The sequence below is a fragment of the Argiope bruennichi genome, chromosome 2 (assembly GCF_947563725.1).
Source record: "Argiope bruennichi chromosome 2, qqArgBrue1.1, whole genome shotgun sequence".
NCBI classification, from domain to species: Eukaryota; Metazoa; Arthropoda; class Arachnida; order Araneae; family Araneidae; genus Argiope; species Argiope bruennichi.
The window spans coordinates 75,032,175-75,059,588 of NC_079152.1; the positions used below are offsets into that span (position 1 = coordinate 75,032,175).

Below are 27,414 nucleotides of genomic sequence, written 5' to 3' on the forward strand. Positions count from 1 at the left end.
TATAATTATTTATTACATTTAAGACCATTTGTTAGCAGATGTATGTCTATTACTAAAGGTTTACAAATTAGCTGTTCTGCTGCGATTAGAATAGATATCTTGTACATAATAAACCGTATTTGACTTAAATAAAACTGTTTACTTGTATTAGTAATATAGGTATTGTAAAAGATCATAGAAAACATTTCTTTGCATTTACTTTTCAAAAAATAACATGTTTCGTATTTATTTCATTTCAACAGACACGTGCTGAAAATTGCATTTTTATATGTTTAGTTTGCAATAATAGTTCGTTTATTTTTATAATTTGAGCTTTTGTCAATATGATGGCAACATGTTGATAAAAATTAATTTTTCCCATTAACGTGCAACGTGCTTGTGTAACTTAAATTTTATTTTTATTTTGTGCAAAATAAATTGTGAAAAATATGATTAAATTATTTTTTTTAAAAAAATTAATTAAAAATAGAAATTTAATTTGTTGGTTAAAACATTAGTATCATTGAAAAAATTATTTTTTGAACTTCAATTTGATGTGAAAATTAATTTTTGGAAATTGTAACGGGAAAATGTGAACATTTCGCTTAATTTTTTTAATTAATTAAAATTCTAATTAAAAATTCAAAAAAAACGCTCCGAGGTGCACATTTTCGTCCTCCAAGGTATACACGTGCCAATTTTGGCGGCTATAGGTAGGACGGTCTTACCTGTAGAGCACAAGCACACACACACACACATTGAATTTTATTATCAGTGCATAGATTATTGATTAGATTAATTAATTAATTAAGTATAAATTTACCAATTTATTAGATAAAGCTTATTAAGATAATCGATTTACTAAATAACGATTATTCTGTCGCATCACTGTATCATTTTCAGTGTATAATTATACAATTTATATATCTATTTGTTATTTAAAAATAAACTGTAGCAGCATAACAATATCATTTATATTTTTACGAAAGGCGAGAAATTCTTTGAAATTAAATACAAATTCTGCTCAAAAGGCATTAAAAGTATTACTTAAAACAAATAGCTCCGATCTCTACATTATGGAATGACAGTTTTTAAAATGCTATAAATGCTGAGTGAAGATTCAATTAATAAAGATAATATCTGACTGTAACAAAAAAAAAATGTCAGATTGTAAGAATTATGAAAAAAAAAATTAATTAAAAAGTTGCAATATCTACAGAGTTATTCCTTCTTCAATCAGAATACTTCTATTTCTTTTTTAGATTTATTAGCTGTATATTTGTTTATTAGTATTTAAAGAACATAGTATTTAATTACAGTGAAATAAAAATCTAATAAAACGTCTTATTATTAATTGCAAACGATTTTTTTAAAAATTTCCCCTTTACCTTAATTATTATTTGCTGATTTTGTCAGGTGTGGGCGTGTTTACAGGTATGAAATAACCAATTAATCACTCAATTTTTAAAATTTGAACTGACAAACTATGCTATTGATTTAATTGGTTTACGCAACTATAAATATTTATCAGCCCGCTAAATTTGAAAAATATAATTCGAAAAAACAATTTTTGATATTGGAGCTACCATTTCTAATCTCATTTTCAAGGCATAAATATCTATCTTCAAGATGTCGGATATTTTTAGAGATATGAAATTGCTTGCTTTATCAGAAAAAACTGGTTATAACATCGTACAACAAAATGGACAACGGAAATATGGACCTCCACCTGGATGGGTAGGACCACCACCACCGAAAGGATCTGAAATATTCATAGGAAAGTTACCAAGAGATGTATATGAACATGAACTTGTACCACTATGCGAGCAATTTGGAAAGATCTATGAGCTCCGTTTAATGATGGATTACAATGGAGAAAATCGTGGATATGCATTTGTAACATATACAAATAATGAAGACGCTTCCAAAGCCATTAAAGGATTGGATGATTATGAAATTCGTCCTAATCGCCATATTGGAGTATGCAAATCAATCGACAACTGCCGTCTATTTATTGGTGGGATCCCTAAAGATAAAAACAAGGATGAAATAATGAATGAAATCAGTAAATTTACTGAAGGTGTATCAAAGGTGATTCTTTATAGCAGCATTTTAGATAAAACGAAGAATAGAGGATTTGCTTTCGTAGAATATGAAAGTCATCGAGCCGCAGCTATGGCCAGACGTAAGCTTATAGCTAACAGTGTGAAGCTTTTTGATCATGAAATTGCTGTTGATTGGGCTCAACCAGAAGCACAAGTTGAAGACGAAACAATGAGAAGGGTAAGATGGAAAAAAATTTCACTTATTATTGCAGAAAAAGCAATTGCTTAGATAATGCCCTTAGCTTAATTTTCCAAACATGATTAAAATCTCATTTACGAAATAATTTCTTAGAAGAAAGTGTGTGGCTATTTTTATACATAATTTAAAATTAAGTTCAGAAATAAATTAATCTATTCATAAGCATTGAAATAATTACGTCACATGAAATAATATGTCTGTTTTCATGATATCTTTTCATGCATATTTTGCTCATAAATGTTTTAATATTTTCAAAATCTTATTTGATAGTGGGAAATTCCTAGTCTTCCAAATTGCATTTTTTTCGTATGTATATTGTTAGTGTATTATTATTATTATTATTCAAATATAAATTTTTAAATGATACTTCATATAGTATAGTTTTTGAGAAAGATTATTAAATCAGAGAAAGAAGCTTTAAGAGAACTGAAGATTTCTTAAATTAATATTAAATTAGATTTTTACTTACAAGATATCTAATAATAATGTCAAATAAAAAATCAAATTTATATAGCATTTCTATTTTATTTCATTATTACAGTTTGTTTATTTATATAATTTTTTAATTCATATTTTATGTTTGTAGTAAAAGATAATTGGTCTGTTTTAAAAATACTGTATGGTCGCCAAATACAATTTTTTTTAAGTGACAACTTGCAATTGCACTTGCGTAACGATGCGAATTTGGCGTGAACTTCTTACCTTGTTATTAAATATTCTTTAATTTATTTAAATAAACATTTGGACTGACTTTGATTAATGTTCGGCCCCCGAAATTTAATTTTTGAGAGATGATTTTATGCCTAATGTAATTCTGACAATATTTATAATAACCTTAAAAGTCTTTTGTTATGATATCAAGTAGCCATTCAAGATGAAGGGGTTTTAGTGTGGTTTTAGAAAATTGGCATAATTTTGTTGTGTTTTGCGAGAAATCGACATAAATTATATCAAATAATTATCTATCTAAATTACCGATATTATCAAATAATTAGATATTTAATGGTTTTTCTGAAAATGTATGCCAACTGATCATTCATATTCGTTTACATGTAGAAAGTATGAAATCAGTTAGATAAAAGAAGGAAGGTCATATCTTCCCTGCTTTACGTGAAGTTCCACAGACCAAATTCCAAAAATTTCGTTGTTTGTCAAATCATATCAAAAAACGTATAAGTATTACAGTATTCGTAATTATATACTATGCGTCATAAATAAATTTTATGTGTTATTTTATAAAGCAAATTTATTTAATTTTAAAGTGGGATTAAATTTTCTTTATAGCATATAGATTTTAGAAGAATAGGCGTTTAATATAGAGATTTTAGTTCCCAATTTAAGCTAAGTTAGTTTATTTATAGTAATTAATTAAGTTAATTAATCTACATAATTAAATGAATTAAAACTAAAACTTCGTAATTTATTTCATATTTTATAAAAATATATATTATAAATGAAAATTTTATAATAGCATAGAATTACGTATTTATCACAAGAGCTTATGAGATTATAAGAACTCTGGTTGCCATAGTAATGAAGGAGAATTAAAAAAAAAAAAAAAAACGCCAACTGACGGATGCTATAAATCAGCATAAGCAAATGGATGCTTTATTTATAAATATTTATTATTTATAAAAATATTAATTATAAAGCTTTAATTAAAACGCTTTATTGCTTTCATTATTAATTTTCACAATTTTCATTTAACTTTAGTTAAGGTAATGTGAAATTTTTTTAATCTAATAAAAGAAATTAGTTTTATCTTGAATTTTCAAGACATTTATATATCTCAATCTCAAAATTCGAACAGCCTTCTAAATTTGATTTATGCTTATAAATGAATTTCACTTTCAATAAACCAAAATATTTTTAGCAGTTCTTTTTATATGACCTTTCATTTTGAGAAAATTTACGATTTTCATATTTGATTTAAAAAATCATTTTTTAATATATAAGGAGTTATTGCTCATCCATTTTTCGTCACTGGTCATGATTCAAAATTACGCCATTTTATTTCCTCATTTTTTTACTAGTCATGATTCAAAATTACGAGATCCACCTTAAAGTAACTTTTGTGTTGCTTCGAAATTGGTTTTAATTATAATTGAAATACGTATAAAACAAATACATCAAAATTCGCAAACTTACAAGATATTCCTATGATATTTTGTCAAAATTGAATTCAGTATTATTTCATTTATTGTTTGAAAATGTTTTCATCACAATAACTGGATATAGATAATTTTTGGGACCTTTCAATTTATATAATATCAGGATATAAATAAAAATATTTTTGATGTTTTTTACAAAAGAAAGTAACATTTTAAGACTAGTAACTTTCTAGTTATTAATATTTTTTTTAATGGAATGCAATGAATCCTTCTCAAAGTAGTATGAAGATTGTTACTGCTGCTGTTTTATTTTATGTTCAGATTCAATCATATTTATTTTTATTCCCTGACAGTTTTTGAGGTCTACACAGCAACGATTAGTTCTCCCAAATACCGTGGTATGTATTACAAATTACAAAGAATATATCATCTTCTCTTGACATGCTAAATCTGCATGTTTTTCCTCCTTTAGTCTTTTCCTCTTTCCCATAATCTTTCATCAGTTCTGTGACTTTATGCTGAGTTATTTAATTAATCGATTCTTTGTTGATTCTCTATGTTAGAAATAATGTAATTTTCCTTCCATTTTTATGTTTCTTTCTTCTGGAAATCAATTTTCTATAATGTTCTTTAAAATCTGTCCATGACTTATTGAATACCATGACTTATTATTTCCATTTTATTTGATAAAAGAAAAAATATGACAAAAATTAAGAATAAATTAACTTTAGAAAGGTTTTCAATAAATGTAAAAAGGCTTTGCATTTCGTTCAGCTTCCAATTTCCCATTTTTGAACATGTGGATGCATTACTGGATCTTTATTTAATCAGTATTAAATTTGATGTGCTTTTAAAATTTTGACAGTGTACAGATATAACGGACATTTCCATTTCATTCAAAGTTTAATAATTTTTAGAACAAAATTTCATTAAAAATTTCAACAAAAATTGAATTAAGAAGAAAATTATCATTTCTGATTGCACATTTTTTAAAGTTTTCTCTTAAGAAAATTTAAAATGTAACAAAAACGGTTGATGATGTAAACGCAGAATTTTTTTTGAAAAACTCATATTGCGGACCAATACGAAGAATTTTGTTTCTGAGAATCAAAATTTTTAATTTAAATTATTTCTTTGCCAGAATTTTAACTATTGATTTTATCAGCAGACAAAATAACAGATCGCATGATAATAAATTTTGTTATAATTGCTTATCGTCTTCTTAAAATATAAAGCAAGTTGCTGAAGTTCATTTTCAAAATACGGATGATTGTAGAGAAAGAGCTGTATATTTCACTTCGTATTGTTTCTTTCGTGGCCATTTTTCATTTCATTTCTCATCATGCAATCTAAAGTGGTATAATTTGTTGTTTCATCTTTTGTTTTATATTAAAAAAATATAAACTAATTTTATAAAAGAAAATGATATAAAATAAAGCGATTTCTTATAAAACATTTACCCAAAATAATGTTTAAATTTCTTCGTTTCAAAACAGTTTTTATTTAGCAGAAAAGAAATTAACATATTTCAATGAATTTTCAGTTAAACATTTTTCAATAACAAACGTTAATAACTTCATAAATTTTTAAACTAAAGTCAGAACCAAAAATTTTTTAAAAATCATTACTTTGCAACGTTGTTTCATCTAAAATCAAATGTATTATTATCAAATGTAAAATATTTTAACTCTTTAATTCCAGGTCAAAGTACTTTACGTACGTAATTTAGCACCTATAACTACTGAAGAACAGCTCCTTCTTCTGTTTTCAATGGGTGGTGCTTTAAGAGTTGAGAGAGTGAAAAAAATGAGGGATTTTGCATTTATTCACTACAGCAAAAGAGAGGATGCCGAAAGCGCCCTTCAGAAATTTGATGGTATGTTCTTATTGTCAAACTTATAAAATCTAGTTAATACGAATTTAATGCAGCATAAATAAAACTTCTCCATCTTGAAAAACTATTTAATTCACAATATTTTCTACAATTTTATAAATGCTAATAAAAAAGTAAGATACGTCTATTCTTATGCTAAATAGAAATCCAAAATTCCCATAGCATTCATTTGAAGCTTTATAGAATATAGATATATTGCTTCAATAATAATTTATTGTGTATTATATTTAAAATAAACAATACTTCATCTGTATGGATAGGGGAACGAATGCCATTCACAATTAATTCTGACTGTTAATTTTAATAGAGATTTTTAATTTATATGATACAGAAAAATACCATTTTATTGTTCTTACATAGAACAACATGCTGTTAAACTAAGTTCAATTATAATAGGCCGAGCAAAATTAAAAATAGATGTATTTAAATAAACATCTTTAATTTGAATTAGAAATATTTCCAATTCAAATTTTAGTAAATTTACCTTGCAGATTACTCATGTTTGTTTTCAAATTATTCTTTTTTCAATTTTTAAGTTAAAATACTATTTAATAAGATGTTTCAAGGAAAAGTAAAAAAAAAAAAAAAAAATAGAGAATTTAAATTAAAATTTTTATGTTGCCTCACGATTTATATTCTAAAATTAATGTGATTAATTCATGTATTCAGCCCATGGAATCAGGTATATCAATTAAGTAGTACTTATAAATTAGCATTACTATATGAAATAATATCTATACTCGGTTACAATTTAAATTGATAGACTGAGTAAAGTAATCTGATGCTTCATTGCTTCTAAAAAGTAAATTATCCTGAATATGATTCAAATGAATCTAAAATATTTAAATGAGACATCATTTAATATAACATTGACCTATATTACATGAAATAAAATTCTAAATTTTAAACGAAAGTCATTATATACTTATTTTATGCAGATCTCAAACGTTTGAAACTACATATTACGTCTTTTTATAGTGATAACCCTATTAGTGCAAGATATTTTATGATATCCCCTCGATACTCTTCAACATTCTGAATGCACGACAATATTGTGCGGACACCATAAAAATGACGTTGGGCATTTCTTACTAATAGGGAAGGAAACCTACATGTACTGCCAATTTGAACTGATATCCCACTGTCAAATTGAACATTCCCACAAAATTTTCATCCTGTTTAATTTCGGATGGGATTTAGCATATAGAAATCTCCTTCGGAACTTTCTTCCGATATATTAGTGAAACTAATGTAGGTATGAGGAATAAATTTTTTTGATAGTAGAATGTTTTTTTCTCTATGGTTTTAAAAATAAAGAATTACACTCCACTGTAAAAATCTGCTTTTAGATTAAAAATGCTTGTTAAATAAAGACCTGCTATTTTTGAGCGAATCAGCTAAATAGGATCAGATAAATCAAAAGGGGAACCAAAAAAAAAACAAAAAAAAAAAAAAAACGTAAGCCTACAAATTCATTTCCTCTTAATTTAAAGGAAGACAACAATGATTTTGTGGCTTTCAAACTGGAAAAGAAAAATGAGTAAGGTAGTAAGTTTCTTGCCTTCTCTTTTACCACAAAATATTATGCAATATTGACTTAATGTTGTTAAATATTCTGAATACCTCATAATATCGTAGAGGTATTGCACCATTGTTGAGCATTTTGCGCTAATCGAAATAGGGTTGCAGGGGCATAGAACTAAGGTCTGGGTATCGGATAGTACAGGATCAAAACCTGATTCCATAAAAAATTTCCATGTGTGGTACATTTTGTGATGCATTAGAGCTTGATACACATTTCGTCTATCAGGAATTAAGAATCCTGAAACAACTTTGTAGTTGTGGAAATTTGGAGAGTAAAATATCGACCCAGGTATCGTCTTTTTCGACTGATCGCGATTTAAAATGATGATATAGATCTTAAAATAGCTTAGGCTTCAATCCAACTTAATTAGGCATGTACTTTCTTCTAATAGAGTATGTTCGAATCTCTATGTGTCATGTAAAATTAGGATGTTAGTGCTGTATCATCTTCAGTTCTTTTTTGCGGATTAATTTCACTTTGTCACTTCAATCCTTATTATAATAATAATGAATGCCGATTTTTATTTGAAACTAGAAGAATCAGATTAGGAAACAGAGGACTTCACTTACAGAAATTTCACCAGATGAATTTGATTACTCTTAAACTGGAATTCTTGATTTCTACATACTTGATTGTCTGCTTGTAAACAAATTAGCTTTTTTTTTTTCAAGTTTAGTTATATTAAAAATTAATGTTTCGCGAAGAACGTTGTAATTTTGAATGGCGGTTGAATACCAAAGTGGCTCACTTGAGTCTGCAACCTTCTCTTCAAATTTCCACATCACACCAATATAAAGGTATTTAAGAGATAATGACATATTTAATGTATATCAAATGCAAATATGCGACAAATCTTCAAAAACACAATATTTCTATTTGAAGTCGAGATTTTACCATCAAGCCCATCAAAACAAAATGGAAAATTCAGACTTTTCATTTTTCTATCTCGTCTATCGATGAATTTAAAAAAAAAATTGACTTTAATATCTGGCAACATTAACTTTAAATCGAAAAACCAATTTATTTTTGTTAAAGCGCGGGTGAGTGTATATTTTTAAAGAACTTACTTCAAATTCATATGTTTTTTTTGTTGTGTTGCGGGTGTATTTTTATTTATTCTATCAAAAACGATATTGAATCCATACAAAAAAAATCTATGAATTTCCACTAATTAAAACAACAACAACAAAAAAAAAAAACAGCATAATTAAGAGTCCAAAAATCAATAGAATTTTGCGGCAATATCGCATTTCAGATTAATTAATATGTTATATTTATCAAAATTAACTATTTGTATATTATTATTCTTATAATAAGTATTATATATATATATGGTATCATATAATTTTCTTTTTTCGTAAGAGTTTATGATCTGGTGATATAACAAATCATATGGCTTGTACATTCTTTTATACAGAATTTTATTTACTCAAAAAAAAAAAAATTAAAGCCGTGATGATATAATTTTTGTATAACATTTTGTGTGTGTGTGTGTGTGTGTGTGTGTGGAATATATATGTTTGATATTAGTTATCACTTGTATTATTTAACTTTTTTGAGTTTGCCGTACCAGCTTAGCAATATTTTATAGCTTCATTTTTAATTCTATTGAATATATATAAATCTTTTTGACAAATAAATCACGCATCACTACTCGTTTGTCAACACACCATATTTTTCATAGCAATATATTTCTTTAATTTATTGTGCTATCGATTTTAATTTTGATTTTTTTTTGTTGCCACTCTTATTATTTTAATGCAAGTATATATTTAAAACATTCATGAAATTAGTTTATCATTTATTTTACAAATTTGATTTTTATCTGTGTAAGTACCTTTAGGTACGTTTATTATGGATATTTTAGTTTTACTAATTCATGGCAAAGTTTTTTTTTTAACTATTGCCTTTTTATCCAGGTGTTACTGTTGATGGTTGTGCTCTTGAAGTGACATGGGCAAAGCCTCCTGAAACTCAGAAGACTCGATCCCCTACTGATAAAAGAGATACCTTAGCAAATCTTTATCGACATCTTGGTTATGACAACTTTGATCACAGTTTTGACTTTAGCCTTTTGCAAAATGCAGGATCAGGGTAATACATGTTTTGTGATAAAATTTTTTCAAAAATATTTTATAATGTAAAAAACATTGATTTATAAATATTGAAAATAGCAAATTTAAATTTAAAAGGTTTTTTTTTATGTGTTTCATTTCAAGCACAAAAAATATTTTAATACATATATAATAAATCATACATGTTCTTTATATTATAAAAATAATTGTAATTAATGAGTAAGTAAGATCTACAACCAATCAGTATATTTATTTCAGAATTGAATTATTTTTTATTCCTTGGTGTGTATTTTTAATTTAATTTTAAAGCCAGTGAATCCATCATTTGGGTGAAATTGGCATTTTTGTTGTAAAACTGTAGAAATGATGGATGGTTAGTGACTTTTATATGAAATTTATTTCCTGAACACTAAGCCCTCTGTGTAATTTCAGTTTATATATATATTAAAGTAGCAAATCAGATTAATATAATAATAAACTATTACTTGCATTATCTGTAATACATATATGATAGATTGTTTTTAGGCTAAATTTAATAGCTGAAATATTATTCTTGTTCCATTCAAAAATTAGTCCTTTTCACTCTTTTTATCAAAGATAAATTCATCCAAAATTGTAAAAAAGTCTTTTCTTATCTTTTTAACAAGTACTATATTAATTAAATATTAATTGTAATACAATTATGGATAAATAAATAAGTAATAAATTCCTTTGTTGGATAAGCTGTTAAAAAGTGAATTGCATTTTAACTAGATAAAATTACACACATCTCAAATAGTGCATTTTATTCTGTATTTTTTATAAATATTGCTATCTTGCATCTTTTTTGTTGTTGTTAATCTTTCTTATTCTTAACTATACATGAATTGTCTTAATTTATTAAGATTTCTATTTCTGTTGATATTGTTTTGATTACATTAATTTTATTGTTTGCCTAATGATTACATATATGTCATGTTGTTTTTGTAAAACTTGTAATAAAACTTGTGTAAAATGAAGCGAGTAATTATTAAAGTTTAGTGCTTTGAGAGTCTGATATGGCTTTGCTGTGAGAAATAAATAGTTATACTTAAATCTGTTGTTAAAATTCTATAGCTATTGTCATATTCAAAATTATTAGAATAAAAAATATAAATATTGTAATAAATACAAAAAGAAAAAAAGATTAACAACTTCCACTAAAAAGTACTGTTAAAGGAATAAATCTAAATAATATTAAAATCAAAGAGGGTGTACTATGGTAAGATATTTTTTATTAAATTACTTCATTATTTGAAGTTAATTTATTGTTATAGAAAAGTTTTTAGATAAGTATAATAGTCTTATAAATTTTTCTTAACTCTCAAAACTATATAAATAACTCAAAATTTTGTGTATTTTCTAATTTATAAATAATAAAAACTTACATGTTCTTAAAAATGATGTAATTATTTGAATATAAATCTTTTTTTTATTACATAGATTTATTGCTTTTTTTTTTTTTTTTTATAGTTTTCCTATGTTTTCTAAGGGAAATGCACGATCTAGATTATCAATACCTACCTTTCCAAACCTGAAAAACTCCTTTACTATTACTAGACCAATCCAGGTTTGTCATCTTATATTGCTTTCCTCACATATATTTTAATATTATTTAGGTGATTGAATTTCTGGGAAAAAATATTTCATTATTATATTATAGTATTCTACTTCATTAATGCACACATTTTATCATTTTAGTAAAAGTCATTTAGTAGTTTTATTTTAAAATTTAAAAAATATATAAATGAGTTCCATTAAATCTTTTTCTTTTCTTTAATGTTCTTTTTAGCATTGCTAACTATTATAAAATTATTTAATTTAATCCATTCTTAAGATTGGCATGTGTTATTAATAAATATGCTACATATTTCTCTTAAAATATCCAGGTTTTCTACATAGTAGGTTAAAACAAACATGGGTTTTATTTGGTTTACTGTAGTTAATTATCAATAAGTAGATTAAAGATCATTGCAAATTTTTAATAAAATGTATGGAAAAAAAAGTAAATATAAACTTAAAGAATATTTTATTCTGATTAAATTATTAAAAGTACCTTAATATTAATTTTTAAAAGTCATTTAAATTTTTTACACTTGTTTTTGGTTATTTTTGTTTTGTTATTTAAAATAAACCTTTCTTGCATAATATATCACAGACAACACTTGGAATTTATATCCTAATATATTATATTATATATTAGTTAATAATTATATATTAAATAATACATATTATTATAACAAAATGGTGAGATTTTTAAAAAGGAATAAATAAATGATATAATGATATCTTTATTCCTCAAAATTCTAATTGATGAATTGAAAGAAAAAAACCCTTTATGAAATTGTAAGATCTGGAAAATTAGGAAAACTGGAACTTTTCCCATTATATGTCAATCACAGTTGCTGCCATGATTTACTTTTCCATTAGAGACTTGCTATAATTATTTTTATTATCAGAAATTGTTTACATTTAAAAAATTTGCTAACACTGCCAAATGACAAGCATAAAAGGCAAAGATCCAGAAAGTCATTTTTAAATTGTTATTGTAGTCAACTACTAAACATGTAGAAATTTTTGAACTACCCTAATAATCTCTTGCTGTGTATCTTAATACTGCAGAGAAATTTTATACAACTTCTGTTTTGAACAATGTTTATCACAGAAATATCAAATAAAAAACATCAATTATTTGTACAAAAATTCTTTTATCTGTGTATAATTCTTATACTTCACAGTTTTTCTCCATATTCTAAAATTTGGTTTTTAAAGATGGATAATATCTCTAGCCTTAATTACTAATTTCTTACAGCCTTACTTGGACAATGGTTTTAAGTTAACAGATGAAATAAAAAAGTAATTAATTTGGTTTATGCCACTTAAAAATTGGGGGAAAAAAAAAGAATGTTATCAGTTGTAGCTTGCCTAATTTTTGAGTATGAAATAAATTGATTTGATCTTCTTTGATTTCTTCAGATATATGAATTCAGTTTTAATCAGTTTCTTCAATGATTGCAACAAAAAGCTTATGATAAAACTTCCTTTTTTTTCTTTTTCTTTTTTTTTTTTCTTTCTTTCTTAAAAACTGTTAGAAAATAGACACTTTATTTAATATGTCATAAATGTTGAAAACATTCTTTTTGTATGTATTAAATGTGTTTATAATTTCATATATTTATTCTTCATGTTTTTGTAAAATATGTTTAATAAAAATTACCTCTTTTTACAATGTTTATGTAAAACAGATTTATGATTAATCAGGCAGCAATATTTATTCAATATTAAACAAATATTATTAAACATTTATTAAGATAATAAGAATGTAAGGGTTATAATTATTATTCATGTTACATTTGGAAATAGAAAATTGCATGATTATGGAGAAAAATTTGTAGATTCCATTTGTTTGTTTTTCATGCATTAAAATAAGGGTCCCATTCTTGTGATTTATTAAGAGCATCTAATTTAAATTCATGTTTTAAGGCATAGTAAACAAATTAGTTATGTTATAATTTCTTGGAAAAGATTTGTTTAACTATTGAAGATATAGTCTAGAAATTAATGAACTTCTTCAAATTGGAATTTGTAAGCCTAATCATAAATATATTTATTTTTACCTTAGCTTTTGAATTATATTTGCCTTGAAAATGGATGGGGTGAACCTGAATATCATGTATCTTGCATTGAATCTGAACCTTCTGAGCTGTTTTTTGTATGTTGGGTATGTATATTTGTTAGTTTAAGTACTTGAAATATTATTTTGTAATAAAAAAAGCATTAGATTATAATATATAAACTGGATTAAATTATTCAAGTTAAAAATTGTAAATAAAATTCTTTATTATTGTTGTTATACCAAAAAGGCATGTCATAAATCCCACTTAATAAAATTTGATATTATAGTTGGAACCATGGCATTTTGTGATAACATATAGCAATTGCATATTTTATATTCAATAATTTGAGAGTTGAAAAACTAACCTATACGTGTTTTTCTTTATAAGTTACAGAACATTGAGACATTTTCACATTTTCATTAGTGAATGAATAAATTCTTCAGATAATATAGCTAAAAAAATCACATTGTTAAAGGGGGGGATGATAAAAAAGAATTGTAATCATTTTTTTTTCTTTATACATTTAATATTATAATTGACATATGCTTCTGAATTGTAAAATGAACTTTAAATCCTTATTTGATTGTCACTTCTTAAATCATTATTACTGTGACTTTTTTTTTTTTTTAAGTTAAATTATTCAACACTGCAGTTTTTCTGATCAGTAGAAGCTAAAGAATTCATCAGTTTTACTAAGCAAGCAGTCATGCTGCAAAAGTTGGAAAAGGATAATCTATTGTGCAATGTAAAGTTTTTGCATTTGATTTGCTATGGTGCTTGAAAAAAATCATATTAATGTTAATGCATTGTGACAGTTGTTATTTAGTTTATGGAAAAGTATAAAATATATCCTAATCAATATTCAATATATTATTAGAAGACTGAGATTTTATTTTCTTCTTAATTCAAGTTTAAGTTGTTACATTTATTTTATTTTTCTATATTTGATATTTTAATCACTTCTTTAAAATGATATATATTTCATTCAGGTTCTTATTCCTGGATTTCCTTCTCAACATCAAAAGTTTATGTCTGACAAAGTTAGTAAATCTCCTGAAGAAGCACGATATTGTGCAGCATCTTATGTGTTGAAGAAACTTAACATCACTGGTAAAGAGAATTTAGTTTATATCTTCCTCAGTTTCCTTTGTTAACTTCTAATGATTAAGCTTATAAGCATAAACACATGAAACCAAATTTATGTTTAAAAAATTTTTAATCACATTTTTATCTCAATTACATTATTAAATAAGTAAAAACATTGCTAAGCAAATAACATGAAATCATATTGAAATATTATATAGCTGTGATGTAATGATTTTTAAATGCAAATTGTTGTTAAAGCTAACAATTCTTATCAAGAGGGGAAATGAAAAATTTGAAAAAAATTAGATCAGAGGCTGCATTTGGATAGTGATATTTAATACAAATTTTGAATATATAATTTACTTCATGCCAACATTGTATTAAAGGGGAGAAAAACGTAATCTATCATTCTAAGACATGATTTCAACCAATTGTCAGTTGCTTTATATTATTGTTTTGTAATTTAATATATAAATTACCACAAACTTCATCAATTTAGGTAGTTAATGGTAGATCATTACAAAAAAAAAAGCAACATGTTTATATTAGATTATAAATGTTTCCTCTTCATGCATTATTTAGACAGAATAAAAAAGGTGTTATTATATTGCTTAGCTTCATTGAAGTTATATGAATACATATGACAATTTAAATATAAATTCTTTTTTTTTTCTTTTTCTACCATAAGTAAAAGTACCATATTGCAACTTTCACCTCTTTTTGAGCTAGTAAATACTATATGTCTATCAAGATGATTGAAACATCAATTATGGAAGGATAAAGGAAAGATTTTGTTCCTGTGTTTTGTCCTGTGTCCAAATTTTGTATGACTTTTTCCCCTTCCATAATATAATCAATCCACCACTTCAGTTGCAGACCTCATAAGGAAATAACATTGATATTATTTAATAACATAATAGTACTTAATTATAAGGTTATAGAACTGATTGTACCAGTTGTGAACAAAGCAATAGTACCAAATCATGATCAGTTTATCTTTTTAATGAAGTTAGTAGCCAATATTCTAATTTTCTACGGAATAGAGTGGCTTTTAAAAAGAGCAACAATTACACAGTTTTCTGTTTGAATTGAAGAAATAAAACTATTTTTAAGTAGGAAAGATCTTGGCTATGTTGAATTCAGTAATTATGATTTATAATTGAAAAAAATTAATTTTTAGTGAGCAGGAGTTCTTTTTTAAATATACTAAATAGGAAACTGCCAGGGAAAAGAAATATCACTTCCTTACTTTTTAAAGAAGTATTTCATTTGAATAAAAATTATAGTTACTGCAGATTTAGAAAGAGGCATGTTTCTACATTTTTTTTTCTGTATTGAAGAAATATCAAGATCATATTTCAATATATTTAATACATTTTGGGCATATATTGGTAAATATAAGTTTGAAATTCAGTGGAAAATTTAAAGAAGTTAGAAAAAAAAGTTTTTTTTTTTTTTTTTTTTTTTTTTTTTTTATATAGAAATCACTTGAAATCCTACCATTTTATTTTTTCATCGTTTGAAGAATACAATCTTTCATAAAGTTTATCACCTAGAAATAGAAGATTTTAAAGTCAAAGAAATGTGAATTAGTAATTTAGAGAGACAGAAATATTTTGCTGTACAGCATAAATGGTCTAATATTGAAAATCTTAAAAGGCCTGAATAAATTGTCTATGATACTTAAATGTAATGGGAAAATCTTAATAACAGTAAATATTTTATTATAAATTTAATAGAAATCAGTTTAACAATGTAAGTCTATGATCCCGTTTAAAAATGACATTAGTGTGGAATTCACCACATGATGCAAGCTTTCTCAAGAAATTATGTAACAAATTTCATTAGAAACTATGTTTTGTTCTACGTTTTAGTGTTGCATATATTCTATTTTTATGTTTTATATAAGTTAATTAGGTTATAAAATGTTTAGATTCCATTTTTAATGTCTAAAGTGAAAAAAATCGGCAATCGGCAAATTAATTATTATTAATTGGCAAATTGTCATAGACATTAAAGCAGTTTATTTAATAATTTCACTCGTGTTCTGTTTGTTATGTATAAAACTTTATATTAGAAACCTATCCCATGAGATCGTAGCATTAACAAAAGATATTAGATTCATCTATATTCTAACTTTCATGATACTGTAACTTCACATTTTTTATTTATCATGTAAATTACATGGATATTCAAAAAAGAAAGTCATATTATGATGAAATATTCAATGAAACAAAGTAAATAGTTTGAATTTCAGCTCAATAATATAATCAATTGTTAAGAATCATTCAAAGAATATTTTAACAAAAATGAAAAAATTTGGGAAAAACTTGCTTCACTACTAAACTGGTATTATATATATATATATATATATATATATATATATATATATATATAAATTATGAAATGGTGTGAAAGTTACTTTTATGTTTTAATATTTACAGATGTTATGGTAAAAAAGTCAGAATTTTGCTTAATTTGTAATTTAAATTCTAATTGAAATCCCCCCTCCCCCAGAAAACAAAAGGTGTACATTTCCACCTTCCAAAATATATTTGTGCCAAATTGAGTTGCTATAGGTCTAATGGTGGTTTCTGTGGTGAGCCAAAATATGAGACATGTACACATTCATATTTATTATTAGTTGAAATTATAATAATGACTGCTGTAACATTGATGTTAAGAAACTGAAGTGCACTTTCGAAGATTAAAAATAAACTTAAATGAAGGTAAAAAAAAAAAAATGTAGACTTTATTTTAAAAAAAATTATGGTTTTTTTTTAGCTATAGATTTGCATCTCCCATAAATGCTATTTTGGATGGAAACATGATTCTAAAAATGGCTAATTGGAGAAAAAAAGGGACAATGATCTCTTATCTAGATCAGAGATTGTGAAAAATGATCAGTAGTTTAAGAACATTACTGATGAAATAAAGGTTAAAAACAGAGATTGAAAAATTTTAAATTATATTCAATTCTTTGATGAATTTAAAGCAAAACTAGTTCATTTAATAACATAAAATATAAGATGTATTATTTTAACATAAGATTTAAAAATTATTGAAAATTATGGGAAAAACCTCTTATTGTCAGCTTGAGCAGAGGTTGAGGATGAAAATCGCACAACTCTCTTATTTAGAAATAGAATATGCATTTTTAAATATTGCATTGTAAATAATTTTTGCAGTGCTGTAGTTTAATATTTTACAAAATGTCTAAAGATATATTGAGTACCATTTTTAATCTTTTTCATATAAAATAGCAGTTGCTTACATTATATTGAATGTTTATTGGCTATACAGTGCTAATTCCTATGCAGTTAAAAATAGGCACATGCTTCTAGTTGGGATGATAATTTAAATGATGTAAAGAATCAGATTTTGTTGTTAGAATCAATAAATGTGCTTCTGAGAAATTAAAAAGAACTTTTACATGTCCTTATCAATCTTATTTAGTAAATATATTTGACTCACTAAAATTCTAAATAAACAAAAAAGTTCCACACTAACTGCTAACACTGGCTGAGTCGTGAAATTTTGAATATTAGAATTTTAGACCGTTTCATTGACCATTTTGAAAAGATTTGCCTGTCAGTGGATATTTCAAAGAAGAAACAGATATTGATTAATAAAACTGATAGCCAATACTAATAATTACTGATAGAAATACTAATTAAACTAGAAGACTGTATGAAAATTTAGACTTCATAATTTTTCTTGCAGTGCAGTTTGTTAACTCTTGCAATGAAAAATATAATTCTTAATAACAGTCGGAGCATTTTGTCCATTAGGAAGTATATTTTTATTTTTAACTTTTAACTATTTGGTCTAAGAGTGAACTGTTGGGCCATGATTAGAATAGATATTCTGTACATTGAGATGTACAATAACATCACAGGTGCATTCTAATTATTTGGTAAACATGTTTTTTTTTATTTCAATTTATCACATTTTATTGGTAGCTAGCTTCCACATAATGAAGTTGTAGTTTTTAACATTTGGTTGATCAGTTATACAAATGACATTTTGTTGTACAATGATATTCTACTAGTTTTATATATGAATAACCAATTTCAGAATATATATTGGGAAATATTTTAAATATGCAATTGTAGCACTTTTAATTTGATTGATACATATTAATATGTTTGGTCTTGCTGAAAAAATATGTTAAAATATTAATCAAAATCTTTTTTTGTTTTTCTATGATATGAATATAATGAAATAGATTTTAAATAAATAGATTTTCTAATCCTGTTCTATTGTACTATAAAGTTACTTTTATGAAAGTTGCTTTTAATTGGCTTGATTACCTTATTCCTCATAGCTAATGTTTGATTTCTTTACTTTCTTTATAGATATTGAAGGTCCTGTTGTATCACCACCGCCCTCAATGAGCAATTCTAATTCTTATACTAATTTTTGTAAGAATATGGCCTCTACTAATAGTGGTCTGGGCTTAACAAAATCAGGTGTGTTAATTTTTTGAAAACTAATTAATTCTTATTGAAAAAATTGGATACTACTAATTTATTTATTTATATACTTTTTTGACTTAAGTATGAGCATTGGTCTAGCCATGAAAAAATATTGTATTGACTTATTAATATAGAAAGTCACATTTAGGGAAATTATTTATCTTAATTCAATAGCTATTCTTAAAATGTTTTTTCTTTCACTATTCCATGTTTTATTCACCTATTTTATAAAAGGTGCGTAAACAAATTGCTGTTTTTATGAAACCTTATTTTTAAAAGTTAAATTAAATAATTGATTAAAATACTTATAATTTCTTGATTTTATACTTGCTGGTGATTGTATTTTCATAATTAGGCACACAAAATATTGGGTTGTACTCATCTTTGGAATTCTTTTATATCAGTGATTTAAAAATTGATATTGTTAAAAATCAGAAAATTATGTTGAATTATTTATTCGAGACAGCAATAAGCAAAGTGTTTCTAAATTTCACAAAACAGATCATCACTGAATAACTAAATTTATATATGTTTTATATGTTATTGTTACTGCTGGACTACAAAAGTTTTATTGGTAAAATATAAAATGAAGAGAACCAGCAGACATTTCATGTTTTATTTTGTACTTGAAATGATTCCTTACAATTTTATCAGTTTTTCATGATTATTTGATTTGGAAAATACTCATCAAATAACTGTAGTTTATTCGGAAATAACAAGTTTAAAGCTGCAAAATATCTATTATAGAGGTATTTCAATAAATAATTGTAAACCTTTATGGCTGTAAGTTATATGTAGTTAATGCAAGATAGTTAATTAAGTAAAATTATTATTTCTTTACCTCATGTTTGAGCACAAGTTTTTTATACTTGATAAAATAAAGAAATTTATATTGTTATGAAAAAGGAGAACAAAGTATATATCTAAATACTTTACCCCACTTTGATTCTATTGTATTTACTTACCTTGCTTAAATTATTTATTCAGTTGTGTTTATTTTTAGGCTGAGAAAATTGGGAATCATTGCTGTAGGCAGAAAATATTTTACTTAATTGAACTTTAATTACTTTTAAATGTTGAAACTGTTTGGTTTTAAAAGATACAGGCTCTATTTTGTTTTTGTTTCATTCTTGAAGAGTATGGTTTTAATTAAGTGATTAAATAAAGACAATTTATGATCCGAAATTTTATATCCTTAATATATATTTTCTATTTTACAGCTAATATTTCTAATTTAGGATTTTGTTCATCACCTAAAACTGTTCCTGCAACCAAATGTTTGAAATCTCAATTTCAAATGCCTTACTGTTTTGGTGAGCGAGGTCAAGGAGATGTTGGTAATTTTATGTCGAGCTCTCCAACAATGGATGGTTGTACTTTTGATGATCTTGATAGTGCTTCTTCGTTGTTGGACCCTAATACTCGTAAGTGAATTTTGTTATCATTCATATCAGATTTTCTGTTATTATATAAGCCAAACTTTTTTTATTTCAGACACTACTAATCACAAATCCCCCCCTTTTTTTCTCTCTCTCTCTTTGGTTAGACAGAGTTCTTAACATCTTGAATTGAAATGATAGTCTGTACTTGTCAGAAATTGAGAATTGATACCTTTTATGGGGAAACTACATGAGTTTCTATATCAAACCTTTTGTCTGTTAAGCAGTGCTGAATGAAAATAAATTACAATTCAAAGATTTAAGACATCTTGAATTGAGGAGACATTTTTTATTTCTTAAATCCAAGTAGAATATTTTTTGTAAGAAACATGTGATTTTCAAATTCTTAGTAGTATAATGTTTAAAATAACTTAAAAATGTGATATTTTTTATTTAAAATATATTTTGTAACTATATTAATGATCAGTTTAAATTAATTTTTAATAAAAACACCTGAAATGTTTTTTTATTTTTTAAATTTGCAGTTAAAATGAATAAATCTGCAAACAGTTTTGAAAATTCCTCAATAAAATAGATCACTTTAAATTTGTTATCATTTTACTCTAACAGATAATAAAAATCTTATTTTTCTATATGAAACTTGCTAGACATTTTAAGTATTTATTAATGATTTGCAGTTATTATGAAAAACTAAGTATTAAATTATGAATATGTGTTGATTTCTTGTTTATATATTTTGATATTTTCTTTCTTTTAGCCATAGAACCAAATAGTATTCTGGGGCTTATTGCATCAATGGCTGCAGCCTCTACTAATAATGAAATGCCTATGTACAATAAGCCAAAGCTCTGACTTATGTCATTAGTTTTTGAATGAATTGTTTCATTTGTTTCTTTGTATATTCCTTATTTCAATAAGTTTATGCGTATATTCTAAAAATGAAAAATTGAACTCTAGTATTACATATAGATCTAAAAATTACTATTAATTATGAAAATTCAGTTTTGAAATTGGGATTTTTATGATTTGCAAAATTACTCAATGTAGAAACTTTCGATATTTTTTATTTGTTTTATAAAAAGCATTAATTCAAAGCAACAATATTTGGTAATATAAGTTAAGAAAATTTATAAAAAAAATGGGTAAAAGTTTTCTTTTAAATCTTTCATCACTATAAAATGAATATCTATCATTTAAATAATATTTTATGGATAATTTCCATGTCTATTTAATCATTCAATCTCACTTTTTCTCCTGTAGTGTTTTCGAAAGTTTGAACTTATCTGGGAATTGTTGAATCTAAAATAGCATTTGCATAAAAATAATTTTTCATGGCCATTTATTTTCCGATTTCTTTCAATAAAATAATATATTGAAATCAATAATGCATCTTGTTCAAATATTAAATTTGATCTTATAAACAATCATGGAAGTCATAATAATTTCTTCCCACAATATATTAGAGAATTTCTTTAAAAATCTTAAAATTGGGAAAATCAGTTTTATTAACTGGTAATTTTACATTCATTTTTAAGATAATAATTGAATAAATTCTTGCATAAATTTAATTATTTGAAAGTCTTAGAATAGGGCTCTATTTACAGTATGAGGTTTATAAATAGATTTTCCTCAATAAAATAACGAATGGCAAACAAATCTTATATTTATTTTTCATTTTACAAACTTATATAGCATGTTTCACTTGATATTCATTGTTGTGTAATTATTTTTAGTCACATATTATAAGAGGGCTCTTTAAATAAATATACTTTTTACTAGTATTTAATATTTCAGACAAATGTAGTTTATTTATATGAATCATTTTCTTTGTATTTGTTATTTTTAATATACTTCATTCATTGCATGTTGTACTTTCTGAAAGATTTTTAAAAAATAATTGTTAACTGCATACCTTATTATTTCAATTACTATCAAATCTTTTGCTTATATTACTTAATAGAATAAATGAATGTTAATCTACATCGTTTCCTTTTATTAGCTTGAGTATCTCTAGTACATAACTTGTTTTATATTAAAAAATTATATTGCTGAATTAATTGTTTTTGAAACCAATTTCTTATTAGCTTATAAAAAGAAGCTGGCATATTAAAGGTCAACTTTTAGCTCTTTATTTTTGCATGGTTTTATACCTGAATAACCAACTATCAAATGTTCTCTATAGCCATTTGGCCATAACTCATTTATATTATTTTATTTTGTGCATAATTACTTTGATTTTAAAAAACTAAGAATAGTTAGGCCACATGTGCACTTTATAAATATTTATTGTTTATATATTTTTTTGTAATTTAAAGACATTTATTTGCTTTTTGAAATAATGAATTATTGATTGATCCTTTATGTAAAACAAAATTATTTCTGTGTTATGTATACTCTGTGCTGACATATATTCTACACAATCTCATGAATTTATTGTTAGGTTACAAAATTATTTTGAGAAAATCTGCAATGATATACTTTTTTTATTGCTGGTATTATGCTTTGATCATTATTATGATACTTACCTTGAGCATCTTTTGGCGATAGTGGTGATATTTTGATGGAGAATTTCATCATATAAAATTCATTTATGTGATGAAATTTTTTAAAAACTGAATTACTAATCCTTGTCTACAAATATATGTAGATTAGTTTGATTCAAGTGAAGTAAACTAAATTATGAGAATATCATATAGCAAAATATTCATCCAAATTCATTTCTCAAGGTACAGTTTTATAATGCAAGTAATATAAAATTAATCTACAAATTATATAATTGATATTAAAATTGTATGCACAATATTTCAAAGGCTTAATTACTGCTTTTACTGAAATGTAAAATTCAAAATTTGCTGAAGTTTTTTTTTGAAATAAAAGCTATAATAAAAAGAGAGTGACTTTTTATTTTCTGGTATACATTTAATTAAGAAGCTTTGACTTTCATTTAAAAAAAGAATGTAATATTATTATGCTAGGTAGTACAAAAACAAACATCTTTAATTTTATATCATACATACAATTATATACTGTTTAGTTGCAATTTCGATCCTCTTTCATCAACAAATTAAAGCGTTTTAAACTACTTGCCTTTGATGATCTGTTGATCCATATCTTGGTCGTAACTTCAAATTTCCTGCAATGGGAAATAAACCAGGATGGAGTATTAGTAGTAACAATGAAATATATTATTAAAAAAAATTTCTTCCCAGCAAGCTGGAAGGCAAAAATAGATTTAATTATCTAAATTATTATTTCAAATCCCTTGCAATCCTTAGACAAAGACAATTAAACATTACATATTGAAGCAGTAATTCAGAATGATTTTATCTGCTATCAATATTTATTGCAAAATTAATAATTTTAAGGTAAATATTATAAAAAATAATATAAGAATATAGGCTTGTTACAATTTTTTTATTTAAAAATCTTGGAAGTTTTTAAGTAAATGCCAAAAGATTATATCAGTCTGCAAAAATTAAAAGTTTATCGTCTGCATTTTAAACATTTACTTACCATTTGCAGTTATTTTTCTTTCAGTTATATGCAGTGAATGACGTTAATTAAGAATTTATCAGGGTTTTTTTTTTTTTTTTCATTTATATTGGGAGGAAAGTTTCTGCTTTTCTTAATTAATATTGGAATTAAAATCTTATTCGTTGGGCTTCTGAATATTTCAATAATTACTATAAAATTGGAATAAATTGAAATATATATTTTTCTTTTTAAATATTTATTTCTACTTTTATGAATATATCCGTGGTTTTTATATTTCTTGCAACATATTCCGAGTTAGTTAATCAAAGTAATTTTGATTGGATTTTATGTTATCTTGGTAATACGATAACTAAAGTGTTATACTCATATTAAATATAAACTTTAGAATTGATGATGGTTTTGGGTTCTGGAGACAATGATCAGTGAAGATCTGCAAGAATATTTCTTGTAGTCATATTATGAGAATATTTCTAACGGGTAGTCTTTTTATACAAAATAACCTAATACAACTAAGATATTTAAAAAAAAGAAAAGAAATGGGAGGAAATTATGCGGTTAAAAAATTTCCTCTCAGTAACTTGGAATCAACCAAGTTAATTTCCTTCCCATTTAAATTAATATTTTCAAATTCCTTTCCATTCTAAGAACACTAAAACAACGTATTTTGGACCAACCATAAATAATGTCTTTATCGATTAAGTATTTATTATAAAATAAATAATATTAAACTAGCAAATATTATTAAAAAAATACTTACAGGTTCTGTTCCGAATCTAAAATATATTATTGAAAAGCGTTGAATTTTTTAAGCAAATGCTAAAAAACCTGACAAGAACTAAAAAAATTTTGTTTGCATTTTGAAATATTTAAATAAATTATTGTTTGCAATTCTTCTTTCAATTAAATGTAAGGAATATTGTTTTCGGTTGTATTTAATCATACTTAAAAAAGTACTATACAAGAAATAAACACCTGCTAACTTTTAAATGTCTTGTTCTAATGTTTAAGGAATTTTTCCGCTTTACTTAGATTGCCATGAAAGAAATACAATTTTAGAAAATAATTTAATTTATTTTAGAAAGTGAAATAAAGACAAAACAAACTAATATTCCTGCTTCCAAAATAAATATTCTAATCAAATTCAAAAAATAAATAAACAAAGCGTGAATAACTTCTGAAAATTTCTAAAGACAATTTATTTATAATGCTGTCAATAAATGTTTCTGATTCTGGACTTTTATTTAACTTTTTCAAGCTATTAAACTTTAGTCCGAGTGTTTTTAAATAATTTGAAGAAAAAAAAGAAAATTTGAGTAAAATATTTTTTTTTTTATTTACTCATTTAAATATGGCAATACAAATAATGTTAAAAATAGGCATTAGGGATTAGAAACCACTTTTCAGCTCCATCTTCTAAACAATTGCAGCTATCAATAATCGAAAGGTTTTTTTTTTTTTTTTGTCTTATTTAGGCGATAATTTGTCTGCTTTGATTTATTGTTCTATCTTCGATCGTAAAATTTTATGGGAAATGAAAATTTTATTCGCACACTATTTCCACTCGCTATTAGCTAGACGGCCAATCTATAAATTAATCCAAAATTTTTATTCTTCTTGCAACATATCCCAGCCTAATGTTAAAATGAAATCTAAATTGGTATGAAATTAACATGGGCAAAAAGTTATAGCATTGTGTGTGTATAATGGGCGTGTGCGCGCGTCGCGCGTGTGTGTAATGATATTTTAAATCTAATTCCTTATCTTAATTCTCTAATTTTTATCTTAATTTAGCCCATATTAACTTCATTCTAAGATGTTATCTTATTTTTTTAATTAATTAATTTTTTTATTTAATCAATTCTAACATGCGCTTAATAAAACTGCTGAATCCGTGGTTCCCGAATAGGGAACAAAAGGATAAAAATCCCTAACATTCACACATACTTTTCAAAGAAACCCAAGATTATATATGCCATCCCGAGAGGCATAATTTATGTACATACAAAAAGCAACGAGATACATCAATATACAGTGCGACATAAGAGCAAAAAGAGCGAAAAACAGAAATATTTTCCCCGGTGGTTTTATATTATGAGATTCTGATAGGGATTTCTTTACTCGTGTTGATTTAGGTATTAAATAATGGTATTAGGTATTATTTTAATAATGTCAATATAGGTATTTTTAAAAAAGAATTTGTTTAGCTTGACAGATTTTTTCCCCTTCACTTGGAGTTTGGTAAATTGCCGATTTTAGCAGTTTTACAGAGCTCGTGTAGTATTAATTAAATAAAAAGGTGGAATTGGATCAGGAAATAAAAGAACTTATTTCTAAAAAGTTAATATAGGTTAAATTAAGATAAAAATTAGGAAATTAATTAGGATTTAATTTAGATTTAGAGATATCATTACACACACATATTATATATGAACTTCGAAACGGAAAAAGATTTTATGTTCTAGGACAATTATTGGTGGAGATCGTGAGTGAGGCAGGGGTGGAGATGATCATGCAATGAGTCTATCCCCAGTTATGAAAATAAATTTTTTTTCTCTCTCTCTCTTCTCTTACTTTTGTTAGCTCTATCGTAATTTTTTTAACTAACTGACTGACTTGTAGAATTATATAAGGAATATGCAACTGAATATAAGGAATTTATATAAGAAATAAGAAACTGAAGTTACAGTACCTGGAAAGGCAACATAAATTAGAAGATAGATTATCCGAGCAGCTACATTTTTTTCATGGCATTGTCATCATTGGCCACGACTCCATATATTTAATAAATAAAAAAAAAGCATACAGTAAACAAATTGTAAGTATATGAAATTGTTAACAAAGCAATTGGCCACAACAAACAAAACATGCATTTACAAACATGCCCGGTCTGACTCGTAGAATTTCAATTCACATGCATTTTATTATAAATAAAGATTATATGTACTTGCAAAATAATAATGAAACATTTTGATTGGTTAACTATACTTCAAAGCGGCGAATTAATTATTGCTGAAATTTGTCGATGCAGTTGTAATTATGGTTCATGGTTATATCAAAGTTTCATTTTGATGTATCTCTTGAAATGAGGAAAATATAGCTTGATGACCTTTTACGACGTATGTATAGGTTAAAAACATTCATATGATTTTTTTTTCTTCAAATCTGTGCAATTGGCTGTGGTTGGGATACAATTAGTGATTTTTTCTATCCGGAGAATATATAGTGTAGTAATAATTTTTCGATTTCTTTTGGAAACGAAGAGCAGTGTACCAAGAGCCAATTTTAAACTACACAAATACGCAGAGCTGGCATGTCTAGAATAAATGGATTTATTTGTACTACTTGCTAGTATCTTTTTTATATTTCAGACTA

The 27,414-nt window shown here is 25.2% G+C and overlaps 1 protein-coding gene across 1 annotated transcript; it reads left to right on the plus strand.

Moving 5' to 3' along the window:
• The first annotated feature begins 1,629 nt into the window (after nucleotides 1-1,629).
• LOC129961773 (probable RNA-binding protein 46) lies at nucleotides 1,630-21,493 on the plus strand. Its single transcript, XM_056075337.1, has 9 exons — nucleotides 1,630-2,262; nucleotides 6,096-6,270; nucleotides 9,793-9,967; nucleotides 11,440-11,536; nucleotides 13,589-13,687; nucleotides 14,573-14,693; nucleotides 19,028-19,141; nucleotides 20,368-20,571; nucleotides 21,305-21,493. Exons 1-9 carry the CDS (start codon nucleotides 1,630-1,632, stop codon nucleotides 21,397-21,399), a joined length of 1,713 nt encoding a protein of 570 aa, XP_055931312.1. The 3' UTR covers nucleotides 21,400-21,493.
• Nucleotides 21,494-27,414: the final 5,921 nt, after the last annotated feature.